The 19,597-nt window shown below is 45.4% G+C and overlaps 2 protein-coding genes across 7 annotated transcripts; one reads left to right on the top strand and one right to left on the bottom strand.

Annotated features, from left to right (window-relative positions):
- Positions 1–322: 322 nt before the first annotated feature.
- On the bottom strand, positions 323–13,030 carry LOC117207645. 6 transcript variants are annotated; one of them, XM_033448037.1, is made up of 10 exons: positions 10,349–10,702; positions 3,972–4,102; positions 3,738–3,842; positions 2,836–2,946; positions 2,194–2,757; positions 1,907–2,061; positions 1,675–1,833; positions 1,306–1,575; positions 969–1,220; positions 323–848 (listed from the first exon to the last, which is right to left on the bottom strand). In XM_033448037.1, exons 1-10 carry the CDS (start codon positions 10,474–10,476, stop codon positions 504–506), a joined length of 2,220 nt encoding a protein of 739 aa, XP_033303928.1. In that variant the 5' UTR covers positions 10,477–10,702; the 3' UTR covers positions 323–503. The 6 variants fall into 6 exon arrangements, with proteins under 6 accessions (XP_033303928.1, XP_033303932.1, XP_033303927.1 ...); XM_033448041.1 differs by lacking the exon at positions 10,349–10,702 and adding an exon at positions 12,893–13,030 and having other exon boundaries at positions 2,194–2,946; XM_033448036.1 differs by having other exon boundaries at positions 2,194–2,946.
- A 3,820-nt stretch (positions 13,031–16,850) lies between these two features.
- On the top strand, positions 16,851–18,105 carry LOC117207676. Its single transcript, XM_033448082.1, has 4 exons — positions 16,851–17,301; positions 17,375–17,536; positions 17,613–17,857; positions 17,946–18,105. The coding sequence occupies exons 1-4, from the start codon at positions 17,157–17,159 to the stop codon at positions 18,102–18,104; spliced, it is 711 nt and encodes a 236-aa protein (XP_033303973.1). The 5' UTR covers positions 16,851–17,156; the 3' UTR covers position 18,105.
- The last annotated feature ends 1,492 nt before the right edge of the window (positions 18,106–19,597 follow it).

The raw sequence follows: 19,597 nt of genomic DNA, 5'->3' as shown, positions 1-19,597 counted from the left end.
TACCATTGTCGAACGGCGTTTATCGTCAAAACACCGTTGTAAATAACAGGCATATTTGACAATTTACAAATACTATGTTGGAAATTTGCCGTCGCTTCGTGTTTAAAATAAAAAACTTAATTTTAGTTTTATTGAAGTACGGCAGTTGGATATCTGAAACTTCGGTACAAGAGAAATATGGCGTGAAATTGACATTACCAGTATTAAAACGAAACTACGTGATATAACCGATATAAATAAAGCGAAAATACGTGGTTATTACCCCCCGAGAAATGTCGCAAGTATGCTATACTGCGATAATAAAATGTTTTTCGCGTCATCGATTCTCTCTTGTGTGCAGCTTGTCATTCTAGATTACAAGCGATGAAGATGAAACCTAATACGAAAGACAGGCACGTTAGGAAGCCGATAGCTTGTAACGAAAGATACGAACGCTAACGGATAGTCGTGATCGTAACGTCAGTCGATCAGCCGCGACCATTTGTCGATAACGAGTGAAATTCCTACGAATAGATGACTTTCGATCCGTATACTCGTTGCAACTTGACGTAAAGCGTAACTGCACTGATAGTAGTGACGAGAATGGTAGTCAAGAAAAACGAGATCGCGGTATAAAAGCCACTGTATGCCATGCAAACGTTCATTGAGCTTCTTGCAACTTCCTCAACGGCAGTTTCCTCGAGCTGTTCCAAAACTTGGTTGCTAGCTTTGCTCAAGTCCTCCACCATGATTACTTTGAAGCCACGAGCGACGCGTATCGGATCCGAGAGTGGCACGACCGAACTGTTCGATGTCGTGTTTGTCGATGTCGACATTATCGATCGTCGCCGTCTACCCGGTTCGATTTGCTGAAAAGACCAAGCAGCATAACGTTTTGATTTAAACTGATAACGAAATAGGTAAGTTACGAGAATATACATAACCGATTATTATGTTTAATTATTACGATTACGTTGTAATGGGATTACCTGATTGGTATTTGAACATGGTTCGCAATCGGTCTTGCACAATTCCACGTTGCATTCGATGAACAGGTCCATCACATCGGGGAATTTAAAAGCTTGAAAGTACGCGTACGCGATAATCGATGCCCCCGTATTTCCTGTATCGTTCGTCTTTTGGAATGCACCGAATAATTTAGGTTTCAATATACATCCCATTTCGTCCGTCAGTTGTAACGTGTTAGTGGAAGATTCGTCGCGAGCGATACAGTCACGAACCTTAAAGCATACACATCCATCAGTACGATTAAGAAAGATAAAAACAGAAAGCGTTTTCGTGCGCATTACGAAACCTTGTCGGTACCTGAAGATCGAAGGCGGGATCTCCTTCTACGGAAACGACCAAAGTCATGGTCTCTCCGATCTTAACGAGGCCATCGGCAGTAGGCGCGAACGGTCCCCTTCCCACTTGTATGTCCAACTTAGCGCTCGCTGTGTCACCGCTGAACGTTACTGTTTCTTGATTCAACATGTCCACGGAGAAGTTAACCGTCAAGGCTTTATTGATGTTTCCTTCCCAGAGGCAACGAACTCTGCGTACCGTGTCCCAAACTTCTTGTATACCTGGTTCGTTCTGAAGGGAACGAAACGAAGAAAGAAACATAGAAGGAGAAGTAAGTGACACGAACGTCATCGAAACGATGATAAGGAAGCTTCGCGTCTACGGATCTACCTGTAAGACGAGTACGTTCTCCAAGTATGCTTGGCCAGCTTGCCCCGCGAAATCGTTGATGAATTGGGTGCCGCAGGAATTTAGATTCAACGTGAACGAATATCGAGTTTGTCCGGAATTCTGTGCCACGTACCTGCAATCTGGATTCGTATAGAATCCCTGCAAACGTACATAACGATGAATATCAGGCATCCCGTTGTTTACAGTTTACAGTAAACCATACGTTGCTCACCTTAGAATAAATGACTCCGTCAAAGACGCGGTTGAACTCAATGTTGATAGTCATCATAGTCTTGCTACACTCGACATCGAGAGCGTGAATGTGCGGCGGGTGTTTCAAGTCATCGTCTTCCGCGTTTCCCTCGCCCGTTCCAGAAGCGCTCGATTCTACGACAGCGAATGAAATTCGATTACGCTCACGTTATTCCGTGACTCTCGGCGTTTCGCTCTCGTCTCTGTAGTTTCATCGAGAGGAACAAAAAGCAACAGCCAAAGCTAACCCGAACAAGAGAAGCTCACCTTCTCCGCCAGGGCCGGTAGCAACTCCGGTCGAAGAGGTTCCAGGGGGTTTCACGACATTGGTTCCGCTGGCTGCACTGCCGGTATTTTGAGGAGGAAACGCTCCGCCAGGAGTAGAGGAAGGGTAGCTACTCGGCGAGGAAGGATATCCAGCCGTGCCACTTTGATCGTAGGAATTGGCCCCGGCGCCAGCGGTCGGATAACCGTTGGTTATGGTATATCCATCGTTAAAAGCTGATCCTTGCGCGGATGGCACGTACGTAGGACTCGGCCTTTGAGTCGAATAGCCATAAGTAGTGGAGAAACCGGATGGCGTGGAGAATCTACCGGGTGCACTGGTGGTGAAGCCTGGTGTCGAGTAACCGTAACTGGTCGAGATTCCAGCGGAAGCGGAGGGTTGCTGAGGAGTGGAGCTATACGGCGGGAAAGCGGAAGAGCCAGCGTTCGAATAGGACGGTGTCGTGGTAGGACGAGGATTGTAAGAGGATGGTACGTAGGGTGATTGGTTGTTCGGTGGAAGATACGTCGATCTTTGGGTGGAGAACGGCGATGATTGTACGGTCGACTGACCGGATGACGAATCGACGTTTGGTGACGGTCTCTGGTAAGGATAATTCGTCGCCTGGTTCTGAGTAGGAGTCGTGTAGGTTGGTTGCTGGCTGGTCGAGGGCGCTTGGAAAGGTCGAGGTTTCTCCGGTGGTCTTTGCGTGCTATACGGCGGTAGATATCCTGGAGGATCCGACTGCTGACGAGCTGCAAAACGAACGATCTCGGCTGTGAGAATTCTTGATACATCGGTGTGTCGCGCAGAGCATTTGAAAAGCCTCGCGATTCGACGTTCAACGACAACCTTTAAGTTCAAATGGTACGAGTCGCTGTATGAATGTTCGGACCGCGTACCTCGATATTTGCGTTTAGTCTCTCGTACTAGTAACACGCGCCTATTCTCTAATTCTAGATGCGTCGTTACACGTGCTTACGAGCGCAACGCTCCTCGTTATTATATTGGAAGTTCGATTAAAATGCCTCTATTAGATGTGAGTTTTGCCGTGTGATTCTTATCGGTAATATGCTGTGAAACGGCTAATAAGCGTGCATTAGTGCGGATCCACGTTAAAATGTGGTTAATTGCATTTTCAAAATGACGGTTATTCTTCCGAACGATCTTACTACGATCGTCGAAAGTTTCGCAAGTATCTTTTCAGAGCTTCCGGGTCACTGACTCGTCCAAATATCAGCACCGTTTTCGTTCGCCCTTAAACACAGTTTTAACCTCCTCAGCGTCTCTCTACTTTTACACATGCATATGTATGTCGAAGGTATCCGTAGCAAAGTGACCTAATTATCATCGACTATTAACAAAATCGTAGAGTTGATTCCTCGCGGAGGTAAAAAGCATGATTGGCGTATCAGAAGACTGAAGAGGTCGAAAGAGGATCGGTGAAAGGGTAAAGACTACTGGAGAACGCATTGCCTTGGAAATTGCATTCTTTGTGTTCTAGGGTTTGCCTCTCAAGAGAGTAAGCTCCTTGTGGAGAACGTACGTTTACGTGCGCCCTGTCGGTAGATCCCTTGAATCCACTCTAGGATATTTTGCGCCATCACGTCTGCGGCCGATACCGGGGCAGCTCGCTGGATTCTCGAGTGTGCTAATGGATTTTAAACGATTACTTTGATCAAAATATTCGCAAACTTGTTATCCTACGTTATCGCTTTCTTTCCTCCGATCTTGATCGTAGTCGAGGCAGACTCGACGATTCGATCTGTATCTTTCTTACCGACTGCGGATGATGACGTTCTCACGAACAACGCATGTCCACCTGGCATGTATTCCTGGCACACGGCTACGGCCACGAGACCAGCAACGGTCAGCAACGCTGCGATCTTCTTCATCCTCTTTACCTGTAACCTGTAACCATTTCTTTGACGACTCGTTTCTTCTCGTTCGTGGAAATATTTCAATGGGAACAAGTATAATCGATAGCTATTCGCCGATCGGAGAAATATCGAACGAGGTCGTTAACGAAGACACGAAATCTTATGTCTTTCGCGTGTACGTTCCAAGGCCGCGAACTCGTTTCCTGCCATACGAGTAAAGACAATGGAGGGCGCAACCGGTTGTTATCCGGTTCGCTTGCCTTTGTGACGCGAAAGGCTAACGAGCGCCGCCCTAATTTACAGTACGTAGCATTTTATCGCGAATATCGCGCGAAGCATAGGACTTTCGCAGACACGATGTCACGTGAACGATAATTTTGTCTGATGCCGTTTGGTCGAATCGACGGTATCTCGGCTCGTTTCCACATAATTCATCGTTTCGACAGAAAGCTTAACGAGAGCATCTCGCAAGGTACAATCGTTAAATAGTTTTCTGGTCCTGAGAAAGGCCGTTTCCACCATTGTTTCGCTCTTCTCACGTACGTGTGCCGGTCTTGCGACGTTTCGTCAGATCAGATTACGAGGAACCGGCAATCTTCTAATCTCCTATCCGTGCTGTAATTCGAGAAATTCGGTCGGAACACGAGTACGACTCGACCCGTGGCTAATCCGCTGTCGTTTGCACGCAAAGGAGAAGCTTTTATACGAAGAGAAGAAGCTTCTTTGTTCCATTCGCCTCCGGGTATATCTCAATACTCTGACACAGTGTTTTGCCGAGTCAAGCGATTCTACGTAACTTTGCCTATTTCGGCGTTTGAAAAAGCTCGGTTTTCTCTTTTTTTCTTATTTTGGACGGTACTCAACGACGCAGAGAAAGTAAGCATAATCGGTTCGGATAGGAATCGTTTTCGTGGGAAAATCAGGAACCGTATTACGCGCACGTGTTACGATTGCCAAGGTGACGAAGAGAGGACGTTCACAGCTTCCGTATGCCGGACATCTCGAAAGAAACGAAATCATTAAGATTAACGGGACGTTTCGTTTTCTCCTCGTGACTCGAATCGACTTGATCGCGCTAGTACAAGTTCGTGCTCGGCAGGAAAATTCGAAACACTGTCGCTTTTCACGAGTTACGAGAGGAATACCTGGCTGCATCCCCGGATGCTTTCCATCGATATCTCTCGGATGCGGATTCGATTCGTCGCGGCACGACGGTGAAACCGAATCGTGACGGTACCGTGCATACTCGGTCGATCGATCGTGCGCTCGTCACGCTGATAGCGGACGTGTTCCGATCACGACGCGCTGTTCTTCTCTCACAAACACCCGCACGTTGTCCACCATTCCTTGTTCGCCGTTCCTTGTTCGCCGTTTCCCGTTTCTCGTTCGGGCAAAGGTTCGAGAATTGAACCGGCGCGCGGCGAGTCGTCGTGCTTCACCGAGGTGAAAGGTGAAAGTCGCGCTAGCCTCCAGAATAGAACACGCCGCTGATGCTTTTGCACAGTCCGCGTGGTCGTCGTACGGCGTCGCGTTAATGCGATACGCGCGCCGTTTCTTCCTTCCATTTTCGTCGATGAAATCAGATTTTCTATTTCAATTTTCATCCGCATTGGTGGAACGCGGTGTGTACGTACGCGCGGGGACGTAGCGCGTGCAAACAGTGCCTTCCTCGCGTCCTATTCATTAAAATACTATCCGCGTGGGAACAGCGTTGAGGGGACTCAACGACGTGTTAGGAATTGCGCTCAAAGTTCGCTAAACGATGCGTCGAGACAACAGACTGTACCGACGATTAGTCGCATAACGCGAAATTAGTAATACGCGTTAACCGATGAGCCAACCGTGTTTACGAATCGATCGTTAAAACACGTGCTTGATCGATTTTGAACCGGCCGTATTGTACGAGGTTTCTCAGTAATTTCCTTACGAAACGATGTCTTGGTGATTGTGAATAGTATAATCAATATATTGAAAAATAACACAGAGGAAACGACAGGTGGATAAATTATTTGATTCCGTGGGACGCTGGTCTGATTCGCTTCTTCATCGTTCTTTTGTTTTTTAATGGAACCTTATGATTTTTGTTCGATATCGTTTTAGATCATAAAAAGGCAAATTCATTGGCTTCGTTAAGCATACCGATCATTTAATCCGAAATTATTGTAGTTGACATATTTCGAACAAAAATTATTTCTCTGTAATTCGTTTGTTGTGTGGGAATAATGTCTCCGGCATTTGAATAAATCCAGTCGAAGATTAATACGATTTCGGTACGTTCGAAATACGTACGTCGATCGAAATAACTGCAAGTTAAATGATCGGTTCGTCAGGTTAACGAGGTCGGTGAATTTGTTTTTTAAGCTCTGAAATGATATCGAACTAAAAGTATAAGGTTCGATCAAAAGAAAAATAATTATAAAAAAATTATAAAAATAACGAAATCTCGAAACATATGAGCACGATAAAAAAACCGAGTCACGCCGTAATCATTTTTTCGTGTTATTAATAATTACAGAGATATCCCTTTGTAATAGGTTCACCGAGACACCCTGTATATCAAACGCATAATTGTACAGCATTGCGCGCTAAAGCTATCGCGGCCGAGTGGAAAGAAATGGAAAATATATGGTAATGATATGTGTGGGAACGTCCCAATTTGTAAATATTCATATAGAAATTAAAAGAAGAGCGTGTTGCACAAATGAGATTGCGATTATATTAGAATAGAGCGGCGCATGATTTCGTGACTAGCTGATCGACGACGAGCGCAATGGCGATACAGATACACAGATGCGATTGTCCGGTATTCTTATATCTCCGATATAAGTACATCTGACAACGTTGTCCAGCGAAATTTCTATCATTTTCCCGATCCCCGGGTAGTTTTTGTCCCGTTCCGCTGACATTGAAAATAAAAGGAACAAGAAGATGATCGGAGAAAGTTTTTCTGATATTCTCTTTTTTTTTCATCCAAGATGATGGAGAATTCGGCTAATGGATCTCGTTATCAGATTCGGACAATCTGGGTATCACGTTTCCCAGGCAAAATATTTCAGGAAATTACGACCGCCATCACCCGTCACGAAACTCGTACACACTCGCCTGATGATTCTTTCATGTCATACCTATTAGCAAGGTAATGGGATATTTGATCGGCCTTTCTCTTTTAACGTGCAAACTTAATATCGTATTATCGCGAACGATTAAAATCGATGACGATGCGTCGACTGTTTACATACACATCCTCCGCATGTGTGTAAATAATTTGGCAATATCGTTCAGACGCCATATACGGTACGAGCGATACGCGAACGCAGCTGACGTTCGGAAGCTGATTCGTCCAATTCTAAACTCGTCTCGCTCGAGAAACCAGGAGAAGCCTGCGGGGTATGCAGCGCGCGGTAATTGCGAGCAGCGGTTCACGTTGGTAACGCAGTAGCGCGATTATCATAGGGAAATTTGTCAGGTTTGTAAACAGCGGTTTGTAGAGTTTGCAAAGTTGGTAGGGGCAAAAGTGGTCATTTGCGGCAGCGCGATTGAGCAAGTGTAACGTGCACTTGAGATGCTGTGGTTTCGCTTCTGCGCCTCCACTTTTCGACTGGATGCGCCAGCTTAATAAGATGACGGAACGTTGCTCGTTCATTATCCACATTTCGTAACAAGCCTCGCGCTAGACACAGGCTGCGCCGACCGAGATCGACCCAACGACCGTTTTTTACGCGTTAACGATACAGCTGATCGACGCACAGTGCACGGAGATCGCCGAATCATCCTCGAAAGCGAATCCTCCAACTTCCCGTTGCGTTAAACCGAGCAGCCTTCTTTTCAAAATACCCGAACGCTTTAGTTTGCACGCCTAAGCGGAAACCATCGGCGCCTCGAAAACAAGCGGTGAAAGCGAACTACGACGTTTCGAAGATTATCTAGAGAAAAAAAATTATTGTAGCGCTATCGGATGCTAATCATGCTAACGAGAAGGGACAAGAGCGGAGAGCAGAAGAGCGTTTGGAGGTAGTTGCGAGTTGCGAGAGATCTGCTAGTGAAAACTGGCAGTTACGTCCGATAGGTCTGGGTTACGAGGACATCGATTGCCTTACGAGTCGTGAAACGCGATGCGCGCGGGTCTTTGTGTGCATGCGCGCGCGCAAATTGTTCCTCGTGGTTTCTACTTCGCAATGTCAGCCGGAGGCGGATCGACGACGAGGTCGCGTCGAACAGCCGGTTCGAACCTTTTTCTAAAACCGGTACGCGAAGGCGTATTCGTTTCTAGCTGCGGTGTGGCCATCGTGTAATTCGATAGAATTCGGAAACGCTGCGGCAAGTTGAGCGTTAATCGAATGTCGCAAAAAAGATTTTCCAGATATCTGACCGAGTCTCTTTAGAAATGACAAATGTTTAAAGAGTAACATAGGTTAGGCGTCGAGCGGAACTAAGGAAACTGTTTTCGTGTTCTACGGAAGCATAGGCTCCGTGGTTTCTCGATCGATAACAATTTTCTCGCCGAGTTGCGACAACGTTCGAATCGTGTTTCGCAATTCGAAGATTGTCTGTGATTTTCAGAGGGAACTCTACCGTCTCACGTTCACCGTGTTACAACGGTCAAATCGTTGAATCGTTGAAACGAGATATTGCCGGCTAATTAGGGTAATTACCTTCTGTTGGTTCTTACCGGCAAAAGATGACGTACCGTGAAACCAACGAAAGATGATATAACGGAATCTAGTAAAACAGAAAACACGTTCGGATTATACGCGAAGAATTTAATTGTTCTCCGTGAGTATCGCACATATCGAGGAACATTGATTTTTACATGGAAAAAGTACCGAGAAATCGGCCTTCTCGCGACCTTCGTCACGGAGAAAGCCGAGAGGATTCGACTCGCCAAAAGCATCGGCCACGTTAGAAGGCGGCGATCATCCACGCAATTGCGATCCGACAAAATCACACACTCGATTACCCAAATATTTCGAAAGATCTCATGCTCCTTCGTATCGTTTTCGGAAAACTTTCCCTTTCCGCTTCTTCTCGATGATATATGACTTTCTCTATAGGTGCGGACACTTAGGACTTGGGACTCGCTCCCGGCGACGAGAAACGTTAAACGAAGATTGCAGCATCTACGCTTCGAGTTCTTTCTACAGCCAATGAAGTTGCGTCATTTTATTGGTTAAAGAACGCACGGAGGAATTTTTTCACGTGTGTTTTGCTACCTTCGACCTGGATTCGAACGAGAGATGCCAAGGGTCGGCGAAGGAGGAAAAGCCTGAGTACCACTGATCTAACGATTATCGTGGAGTCGCGGACACATCGCCGATGTATAGCGTAAGTATGCATACAGCGCGCTTTCTTCGGGATGCGGCTACCAAAATCAACCGTCTTCGTTTTGTCTCTCGCTCACGCTTTCGCTCTCGCTCTTACTCTCACTCTCGTTCTCGCTCCGCGTTCTCGCGTTCGCTCGTCTGTCAGATCCTCGCGTTTGTTTATCGTTATCGACACCGCTTTCTTTCGTTCGGTAAATATCGGTCTTGGTGGAACCTGAATTTTGCACATTCTCAAAGGTATGTTTATATCGCGTGCACGCGTCACGAACTCCCTTTTGCAAAATAAAGCAACTAAACCGTAACTAAGGCAACAGCTCCATGCGTGGCGAACGTGGAGGCCGCGTAGTATCGAACCGAATTCGATCTCAGCCTTTGCGAATTCCTCGTGCTGCGACTTGTAACTTTCCCACTGTTTTTCGTTACATCGACGTCGAATTTGTACGGACGACATAGCCGTTAAAAGGAAGAAAAAGCGAATCGATATACTCGCGTTTCGTTTAAAGTTGCGTGCAAGTTTTAACGTAAATAGTCTCGCTCGGTGTAGACTATAGTCACGGGCAACATCGGTCATTCCGCACACGAAACGTGGCTTTCTTCTTCGCGGTGCAATGAATTTGTATCTCTCCTTCCAAGTTCCATGCGTTTTCTACCGTGTGAAAATGCAACGCGTGCTCGTAAACGTCGCTGCATTCGCTGGTCTTCGTTCTAAACATCGATCGATTCGAGCGATTCCTATCGAGCGGAGTTTGCGAATATCGCGGACGATGCTCCGTGCGTTTGTTACCACGATGCTTTCTCCCCAGAGTTTGCTCGTGGTGGCGCGAACCGCGGACGATCGGGTTGAAATTTTCGATGAGAAAAGAAAAAGAAAAAAAAGAAAAAATAAAAAAAGATAAAAATAGGAAATTGTAAAGAAATGGACGGAAACGAAATGCGAGCAAAGTTCAGACACTCACCTCGCAGCGAAATCCTTTTGACGGGAGACGAACACGAACCCGATCTTCCCTCGTGATTCGTGCGGAAGATTTGCGTCGTGCACACGCTTGTGAGAAAGGTGAGAGTGAATAGCTGGGAGCATCTTCATTCAAGCTTTATATAGGTATTGTACCCCCTTTCCTAGCCGGTTTGTAGAAAGAGCGTGCCATCGCTGTAGCCTAGCGTAATTGTATCGTCAACAGGAGCAGCGACGAATCAGAAAAATGCATCAACGAAATTACGCTATGCGAAAATTCCTCCAATTTCCAGGATTCGTTTTAACAGCTGAACGAGGTGCGAAACTGGTTCGTGAGGTCTTTCCAATCGAGTTTCATCGTCCACGGTTCTATTGGATTGGCAACTAAGTGATTGCGGGTTTTGTCATTAGATGGTATTGACAAAATCTGCAATCACTTAGTTGCCAAGCCAATACATTCGTCGAAATAGTTTTTCTTTTATCTCTGGAACGCTCGCCGATTAGTGGTCTTTGTTGGAGTGCGTGCGACGATTCAAGTTTCTCCTTCTAAAATTGTAAAATTGGTTATCGAATAATCGATTATCGTCGTGCTCGGTCTCACGTGTTTCCCATTTATTACGCAACGAACAATTACATTGGCCACTTCTCGCGACGCTAACCTCACATAGAGCGGCAAAAATGTTGGTCGCCTCGTTTCCACTGGTACTCCGGTTAAATCGAATCGAAGGAATTACGGTTGCCTGGCAAACGTTCGCCGGCAACTCGCGAGAGTCACGTTTTCTGGGTTCGCGGCACGCGTATACGCACTTACGCGTGTTTATCTCGCCGACTCTCTTCGATGTCGGGCAAATCCATAAACCATGGTCCGCGTGAACAGACGGTAACTTCGTCGCAGCCGATGCACGCATACCGCATCCGCCGGTATTACCAACGAAAGAAAATATTTTTGTTAATTACGATCGAGGCTAACCGCGTGCAAAATTATGGAAAATGAAGAGAATTTGTCAAAAGTTCAAACGTTCAGTTTCAAAAAATACGAAAATACGCTGCGTAATGGCGAAAGTTTGACAAAGAGAGATACTGTACTTGCCGGATTTTTCGTGTTTAAAAGGTCGCTGTAATCGTGTTATTTTTATTACCAGCTTTCTACCGGTGCTCGTAAGAATTTTAACGTCTCAAAACTTTCATGATTTATTAGATGAGTTACGTCACAACCGTAGAGCGAAGCGATAATCGAAGCGCGCCAAACCTATCGATAACGATTATAGCACCGAAAACGGGATGGACAATGGCGAGCTTTTAAAAAGTCTATCGATTTCGTACTCCTTTCAACGTGAGTATTTTCGTTTAAAGACACGTTTAAAGACAAAGCAAAGAGAAGGAAGCGGAAGAAAGTCAAGTTTCCGAATATCAGCGATGATTAATTAATCGGTATCGATATAACTGTTTGGTGGAAGGAAAAGTAGCCAGAATGCTGAAAATCGTCCTTTTGGATGAGGACTTATGAGAAACTGCAACGATTTTTCGATATATTTCGCGGTATGTTTAATTGCATGATCAGTGACAGACATTTGGATCGAGGGGATTGCGCGGTGAATATTTTAAGCGCAACGATAATTTGATGGCAGCTACGAGCCGTATTAGCTGGATTAGCCGTATTAGCTGGATTAGCCGTATTAGCGGTGTTAGTCGTATTAGCCGAATCGATGAGAAAATTTCAGGCTATTAAATCTGTTACGTCGTGCGGTGCATGAAAACAACGGACAAGAGCGATGCGATTTACTGCTTTTCAACTTAAATTTCAGCTTTATATCTACGGTTACGGTCTGTCGTTATTTTTACGACTTACGCCATAGTTAATTTCCCTTTTTCTTCTCCTTTTTGCTACTATTATTATTCTTCTTATTATTATTATTATTGTTCTTGTTGTTGCTGTTACCAATATAATTAATTACAATCCGAATTAATTTTGGGATTAAATGGAAGTATATATAGTTTGACGTTTCTTAGTTATATAGCTATTTGGTTTAGACGCACAGAAGAACTACGATTATATGTATTCCGCACCTTGGAACGTTTGAATCATCGAGGCAAACGTAAGAATGAATAGACGAGCGAAAGGTTCTCTTAATGTTCGAACCCAGACTGACCCGTTTGATACTTCTTTAGTTTGTCCGTTACGCAACGAAGAATGCAAATTCGTTGTTGACTAAAGCAACGGATGGTATTCGTCGTAAAAGAGTGACCAAGTTTCAGAACGAACTATTTTTTATGCAAATACAAAAGGATAACGAAGGAGAAAGTTTTGCGACGCAGCAGCACCCTGAATAGTCGTGTAACTCGCTTTGGGCGCACATTACGAGGCAAAAAGTGCTAGGAACGATTGATAAGAAAGGAATAAAAATTTAACGGACAAGAAGGACACAGAAGTACATAATTAGCAATTGGAACGATTTGAACGTAGCAGGCTGTGACGGAAGGCAGTGCGGCTGTTTACACAATAGTTGGTAAAGGTGGTATCCTACCTTATTGACGTTCGTGGACTTACCGTCGGTTTCTTCGATCTTCGGAACACCGGTGCCACCTTCGCAGAAGATATCATAAACCAACTATTTCCATTAAGCTGCAACCGATTGATTCGACGTTCTCTTCTTTCGATTTGCTCGTTTGAAAATGTATGTGCACACAACACACACACATGCGCGCACACACATATATCGCATTTGTATGTATGAATACTCTCGGTCTTTTGGGAAATTTGTTGCGAGTAGCGCAGTGTTCTAAACAGAAATCGAACAGTTCAACGAGATTGCGCAAAGCGGTAGCGAGTAAAACACAGATGACAGGTATTCAGCGGCGAAACTACTCGGTTAAAAGTGGAGTTGTAGCGATCTGGTGCAAAGTTAGTAACACGCAGCTAGAATCACGCGTAATTAGATTCGCTTACAGATAACTTTTACCGTAACTGTATCTACAGATTTCAATAACCTTCTCTCTCTTCCGGAAATCTTACTTGTCATAATTTTTCAGTACTTTTCGTTTAACGACTGTTTTATGTATTCGGTGTCCGGCGAACAAGCAGCTTTCTATGTTTCTTTGTGTATTTCGCGCGTCTTGAAGTTCGAGCGCGAGAACTCGATCGTTTTGTATGAATCCTGAAACACGAGTATTGTTTTTCTTTCGTGTGATATTCGTCGCATCGAACCAGACTAACGGTACAGGTGGAATCTCCTACATTGACTATCGATATAATTGAATCATATCGAATACGAGGCGAATGTGGGGGGGGGGGGAAGAAAAGACAGAAAAAGAGTATGTAAGAGATCGAGATAGCGTAGCCATGTTCCATACGAGACTGCAAGTTATCTCTCGTTCACGAGTTGCGGATATATCGGTCAAAGCGGAAATCACATCTATGCGTTTCATGCTTCAACACTTTCTGTGACTTTTTATTTCGGCTCCACGTACTAACAAACGGCGCTGCTTCGTTTATCGCGTTTACCATCCATCAAAACGTATATTATATAACGTAAATGAATAAAATAAAAATTGACAAATGTTTTATTATTATTTCAAAAGAAGAAACGAGCAAAATGTAGCGTGGAAAGAGACAAATAAGGTTACTTTGCTAAGTTGTAATTAAAGAGAAGCACGAAGAATACGTTCGAAGGAAATGTACATTGATCATCAGGCAATTTGTTCGTTTGTATTAATATTAATATCGTTGTTGGTGTGTCTGTTTGATCGCGACTTTACCTTGACAAATATAAATGAAAATATTTTTGGCCGTATTTCCTACGTGAATGTCGATCGCATGATTTATACGACTCGGTTAGCCAAAACAACGTAAATTAGTAAAAATAAATATCCTCTGGCTACGTAGGCAGCGATTCGACTCGACTCGCGAGACGAGCTTCGCTTTGTTCTCGCAAGGGTGTTCGGAGAAGAACAGCCTCGCTCGTAACATGTATTTGTAACATAACGTTGTTCAAGCGGAACAGCCAGTGTACAGGCGTGTTTGCGTTTCGTTATGAAAAGCATCGTGAGAAAGCGACGGCGCTGTTCGTGCAGCAGCAAAGGTTGTAAAATGCGTTTGCGTTGTTCCAACTGTAACCAGCACATTCGTTGATTAATTACGTATTTTCTCTTCGCGGTACTTGACTGGAGTTTGCATAATCTTGCGGCTGGCAGCTGGTAATCTCGAGAGCGAATCGGTCCTCGCTTCTATCGAGTTTAGGGATTTTACTCGACAGTCGCGTGTGGTTTCACGATCGAGATTTCGTGCCACGCCGGAACCATAGAAGAGAGAATTTTCCTCAGATCCAAAGGCCATAGTTATCGACTGCATCCACGGATACGGATACGAGATCTCGTTCCCTGTCATAAGTAAATATTTGAAAGAAAGGCCTGCTACCTACTATCACTGACCACTCGTCGCGAGCGTTTCTCTCCACGCGTAAAAGTGAAATGCTCCCGTGCGCGAACACGCGCCGTCTCGAGGAGAAGTCGGTTGGTTCGTTGACTTGGAAATTCGTACAATTAGTGGCGATAGCGAACGCGCGCTTGCAATTTGTTTCCTTCTCGGGTCGACGAGGCGCTTAATTTCCCATCGACGAAAACTTGTCGAGGTCTTAATCCGCGAACTGAAATATTTGCTTAGTTTCGTGTAAACAAAGCGAATCTTGTTCTCCATCTCGACACGGATGGTTTGCGTAAATTGCGCAAACTCGGCTGGCGCGGGTTGCCGCTCGTAAATATTGCGCAAGTATAGCCGACGGCTAATCGCGAAACAAGCGCGACAAAATTTAAACGATAGAAAGTTAAATGGTTTACACGTGCATTACGAATGTATATACCGAATAAGAATCTGTACACGTATGTATCCATATGTATCTGTAGATACGTCCGCGGTTTGTACACGTAGGAGAAGAAGCGCAACCAGTGCCACGCGCGATATTTTATTTCTTCTTCCTTCAGACCGACCATCCTGCACGATATTTCTAACGCGATAAAAATTAATTAGAAGCTGTATCATAATAATAATAATAATATAATAAAATAATACAAGTAAGTTGAGACAATAGGAGACTTGCAATCACAACGAAGGTCATCGCATCGCGTGGAAAATGTAACGCGTCCAATCGCCGTCAGTTCGCTATCAAAAATTTATTCGAAGCCTAACGTCGCGTGAGTACGTCCGTTCCATCGATGGAAGAATTTCGCGTGATTTTCGCTACGATCGATGTTACATTAAAAGGGCGCGGTTGCGTGGAATTTGAAATTAATTAAAATGAATTGCGGCGAAATAAAGGCGAAAGAAGGTGGAATGGAGAAGAGGACAGCGCAGAGTAGGAACCGAGAGTGCGATGTTTCTCGCGGCGAGCAAGCGGAGAAAACAACGTGCAAAACTACTAAGGACTGTACGCACCGCGAAAAGAACGACGAATCGCGGCGATCTGTTTTGTCGAAACAAAAGCGATCGCACTTCTGCCAAGATAGTCTGCGTTTCTCTAAACGCTTTCTTACGATCGTATGCGTTCTTGCGATCCTACGTTCTTACGTCTTTAAGCGTTCGTTCTCGATTGCTCGAGCAACAGCGATCCAATCGGCGAGCCCCCCGCGCCCCGGCCAACGATACATCGCGATCGATCGACGCCGCACCGTATCGGTTTCTCATACAGTTGCTAGCCGAGAATGCCGCGCAATTTGTCGGAAGCCGACAGAAAGAAGAATCAATTCGACAAGGAAGAACGAGTTCATCTATTGGCTATAATGAAGCAGTACGCGCCTCTGTTGGACAAGAGCGCTTCTACCTTGGCCCGTAAAAAGATTTGGACGACCATCGAGGACGAGTTTAAGAAGGCCGGTTTTACTCGCAAAACGTCCGCTCAATTGAAGAAATATTGGCAAAACTACAAGTATCACTGCAAGAAGGCTATGGCGTTTGGCAAGGTATTCTCTTCAGGTTTTCCCTTTATCCATCGAATTCGCGTTAAAACGTGCTCGCTATCTAAATCCCATCGTTCGACATTTCAACGAGATCGAAGGTCCGCGCCAAACCTCGCACTTACGCGTTCACCTTCTTCCGTAGCTTCGCGTACCTTCTCCTCCTCCTGAACAGCTCTGACATATAATGGACACATTGTAGGAAAATAAGAAGTGCATAGAATCGGAGACGAGCGAGTGCCTCGAGTGGAATAGATACCAAGTTTTCGTAGAGAATCGGTCGCCGGCTAAGTTTTCGCAAATTCCTGACGTTGTTCGATCGCTGGCCGATCATTTGCAGAGGTCGCCGACGAAATCAGGTGGCCGGTTTCGTGACAAATACGAAGACAACGCAGCCACCGCTCACCATTCCAACAACCTGGATGCTTTCATTGGTATTCTTCTCATATTTTTACCTCTTGCCTCGGTAGTTGTCCATCTGCCCGTTTATCGTTCGCTCGCGTAAACCGTCTAATATCGTGGCCCGTGCAAAGTCCTTGCAGTTGCATAGTCTTTCGTTCGAGTTGTTTAAAACGGCGATCGAAGCTCGTCGAGGAAACGATGGACAAATAAACGGTTGGCCATTTTAAGATCTGTCGCGAGTCAAAGTGGAGCGGAACGACGACCAAGCGTCTGACGATTCCAAGGCGGAAGGCACGAACGCATTGGAGAATGTAAGCCTTAAAGAGGACATCAATTTGGAGGAGAGAAAGGAGATCCTTGCGAACGAGGATCGTCTGGTGGTATCGACATCGTCGTCGTTGTCGTCATCGTCGTCGTCGTCATCGTCGTCGTTGTTATCGAGCAACGCGACAGAGTGCAAAACTATGAATCGGATCGTTGTGTCCAACGCGCGTATTTCCAACAACAGCGTCACCGTGTCGGTGATTTATCCCGAGAACGACAACTCGTACTTTCCCACAAACGCGATCGACGGCACGGTGCAGACGTCTTTGTCTTCCAGGCGGACAGGTAAAAAGCAAAAAGATTGTTTTTTGTTACTTGGAAACAACGGTCAACGCGTCCAACGCTTTTTGCATTTTAGCGGACGCTGTGTGGAACGAACAGCAGGCGCAGCAAGGCGACTGGTTGAATTCGAGAAAAACGCGCGCCACGAACGATGGTGCACGCGCGATGCCATTCGGTTACCATCACAGTTTAGCGGAAAGTAAAAACGACCGAACGCGTTCGAAGGAAACGAATGCAAGTAAGACAGAGAGAAGGGGAATAGGTGCGTGGATCGTCGATGTTGTGGATCCGATGAAAACGAGATATTTTTGCAGACAGCGAGGTATACGATTCGTTGGAATGCAACGCGAACGACGATTCATCGCGCGATAAGAAAATGGAAAAATCGTCGAAGGAGGATGGCGACCTGATCGCGACGGAGAGCGACGAGAACGAGGTCGGTGGTGTCCGGGCGAGAAACTCGACAACTCGAAGGGACCAGAGCTTCGGAAAGGGCTACGTTTTTCTCACGGATTATCGTAGTCGATTGAAGCACCGGTTGCTTCTGCAACAGCTCGAAGTACGCTGATGGCAAATTTTAACCGAGGAAATTGAGCGCAGAAACAGCGTTAGCGGGACAAGACGTTTGTCGGTTCGATTGGTTGCAGGCGGAGGAGAAACGGTTGAAGATCAAAATCGCGGAAATGGCCATTCAAGAGGTGCAGCTGAGGATAAAAGCATTGAGCGAGGATATGCGACGCACGGAGGAGTTGCATCGGTTGCGTCTAGCGCGCACTGCAGCTGGAAATCGGCAAACGTTCGAGTAGCCAAACCGTTGCTGAAAAGACAAGAAAAGGTGGAGGGCAAGGTGGTGCGTTCACGTGTGCTTCAAATTATTTTTATTAATCACCATCATTATCGTGTGTTACGATGTCGTGGTTATTTAGAAAAAACGCCTGGGACCATACAAAATAACAATGCGCTTAGATTTTCGTGGTAACCGAGCAACCTAGCTATGTATATCGAGGTCACGATGTTCGTCTCGGTTGTTTCCGTCGTCCATTCGTCGTACGACCGTCCGTATCGTCGACGAACCAGCCGTGGATCCTCGATCAACCACGGAACACGGATAACGTGTTATCGCGTAACAACAACGTTTCTTCCGATCCGATCGTAACTGTCTGCCCCCTTTTCTGTCTTTCTCTACTCACCGCAGTCGCGATTATCGCAAACCCGCCGTCGCGTTTATTTACAATTTACAAGCATGTCCGTTCGTTCCCTGCCACCTCGCAACTAACGATTTTCCTCGTATTTAGTGATTGTTAATAATTATCACAGAAAGTTCGTAAAACAATGACCTTGACGTATGTCGGCGTGTACGCGTGTCTGCTGTGTGTTTCGTGTTCTCGTGTGAATGTCACGTGTGTCCGTGTAGTATGTACCCATCGAGAATCGTTTCTTTTTCGCTTTCTTCCTTTCCGCCGCGTACTTTCTTCTCTTTCTCCGTTTTCTTTCTTCCTATTTCTGTCTTCCTTTCTTTCATTCTTTCGTTCGCGTTTGCTCGCCGAACGGGAGAGTACCGTACGCGTTCTAGACGGAGAAGTTTGTCACGTTGCTGAGTAAGTAGAGTAGAGTAACAGTAGATTAGCGTTTAGTATATAACTAGCGATAATAGCGATACGAGTATAGTGGCACGCATTAGAATAGCCCTTTTAACTTTGCAGCATTTCAAAATATCGAGTAACGCTATAGTAGAATAATTCTTTTTAATCGTACGCGTGAAGAAATTCATTTTCTTTTCATTCGAGTCATCGAACGAGCGAGAGCGAGCGAGCGAGCGAGAGAAAAAGAGAGAGAGAGAGAGAGAGAGAGTGAGAGAGGAGGGGAGCGGAACCGATCGATAGTTCAACTCTCTCGTATTTTATCTTATTTTTGCGAATCATCGAACGTTGGAAAAGCGATTTTCCTTTGGTTCGATACAACTCGTCGGAAAAACTTGTCGTTTCCCAAACCAAGGGCAGAACGTTGTAAACCTTATAAAGCCGTTTTGATTGTCGCGATAAAGTTGCCCGTCGAATGGAATTCGAACTCGATATCCTAACAGCTGGTCCGCGTCATACGACACGAACGAACGCGACCGTGTTTCCATCGCGTTCATCGCAATTTTCAATATCCACGTGAAATGTTCTGTTCAAGAAGCCGGAGAACTCTCCTCTTCTCTTCTCTCTCTCTCTCTCTTTCTCTTTTTCTCCCTGCGGATTTACTAATTCGTAAAATATTTATAAAAACGAGCTTTCGCGACGATAAACGCGCGAAAAGT

Source organism: Bombus bifarius, unplaced genomic scaffold (genome assembly GCF_011952205.1).
Source record: "Bombus bifarius isolate JDL3187 unplaced genomic scaffold, Bbif_JDL3187 scf7180000008045, whole genome shotgun sequence".
Lineage (NCBI taxonomy): Eukaryota > Metazoa > Arthropoda > Insecta > Hymenoptera > Apidae > Bombus > Bombus bifarius.
The sequence above is the reverse complement of the archived record's forward strand: the minus strand, read 5'-3'. Positions and strand labels throughout refer to the sequence as shown.

Bases quoted from the DNA above. Each gene is read 5' to 3' on its own strand.
- LOC117207676 (XM_033448082.1), top strand. From the start codon at position 17,157: ATGAATCGGATCGTTGTGTCCAACGCGCGTATTTCCAACAACAGCGTC. The intron at 17,537-17,612 runs GTAAGACAGAGA...ATATTTTTGCAG, and splicing joins TTCGAAGGAAACGAATGCAA to ACAGCGAGGTATACGATTCG. The intron at 17,858-17,945 runs GTACGCTGATGG...GATTGGTTGCAG, and splicing joins TGCTTCTGCAACAGCTCGAA to GCGGAGGAGAAACGGTTGAA.
- LOC117207645 (XM_033448036.1), bottom strand. From the start codon at position 10,476: ATGAAGATGCTCCCAGCTATTCACTCTCACCTTTCTCACAAGCGTGTG. The intron at 4,103-10,348 runs GTGAGTGTCTGA...AAATGGTTACAG, and splicing joins CAAAAGGATTTCGCTGCGAG to GTTACAGGTAAAGAGGATGA. The intron at 1,221-1,305 runs GTACCGACAAGG...GTATGCTTTAAG, and splicing joins ATCCCGCCTTCGATCTTCAG to GTTCGTGACTGTATCGCTCG.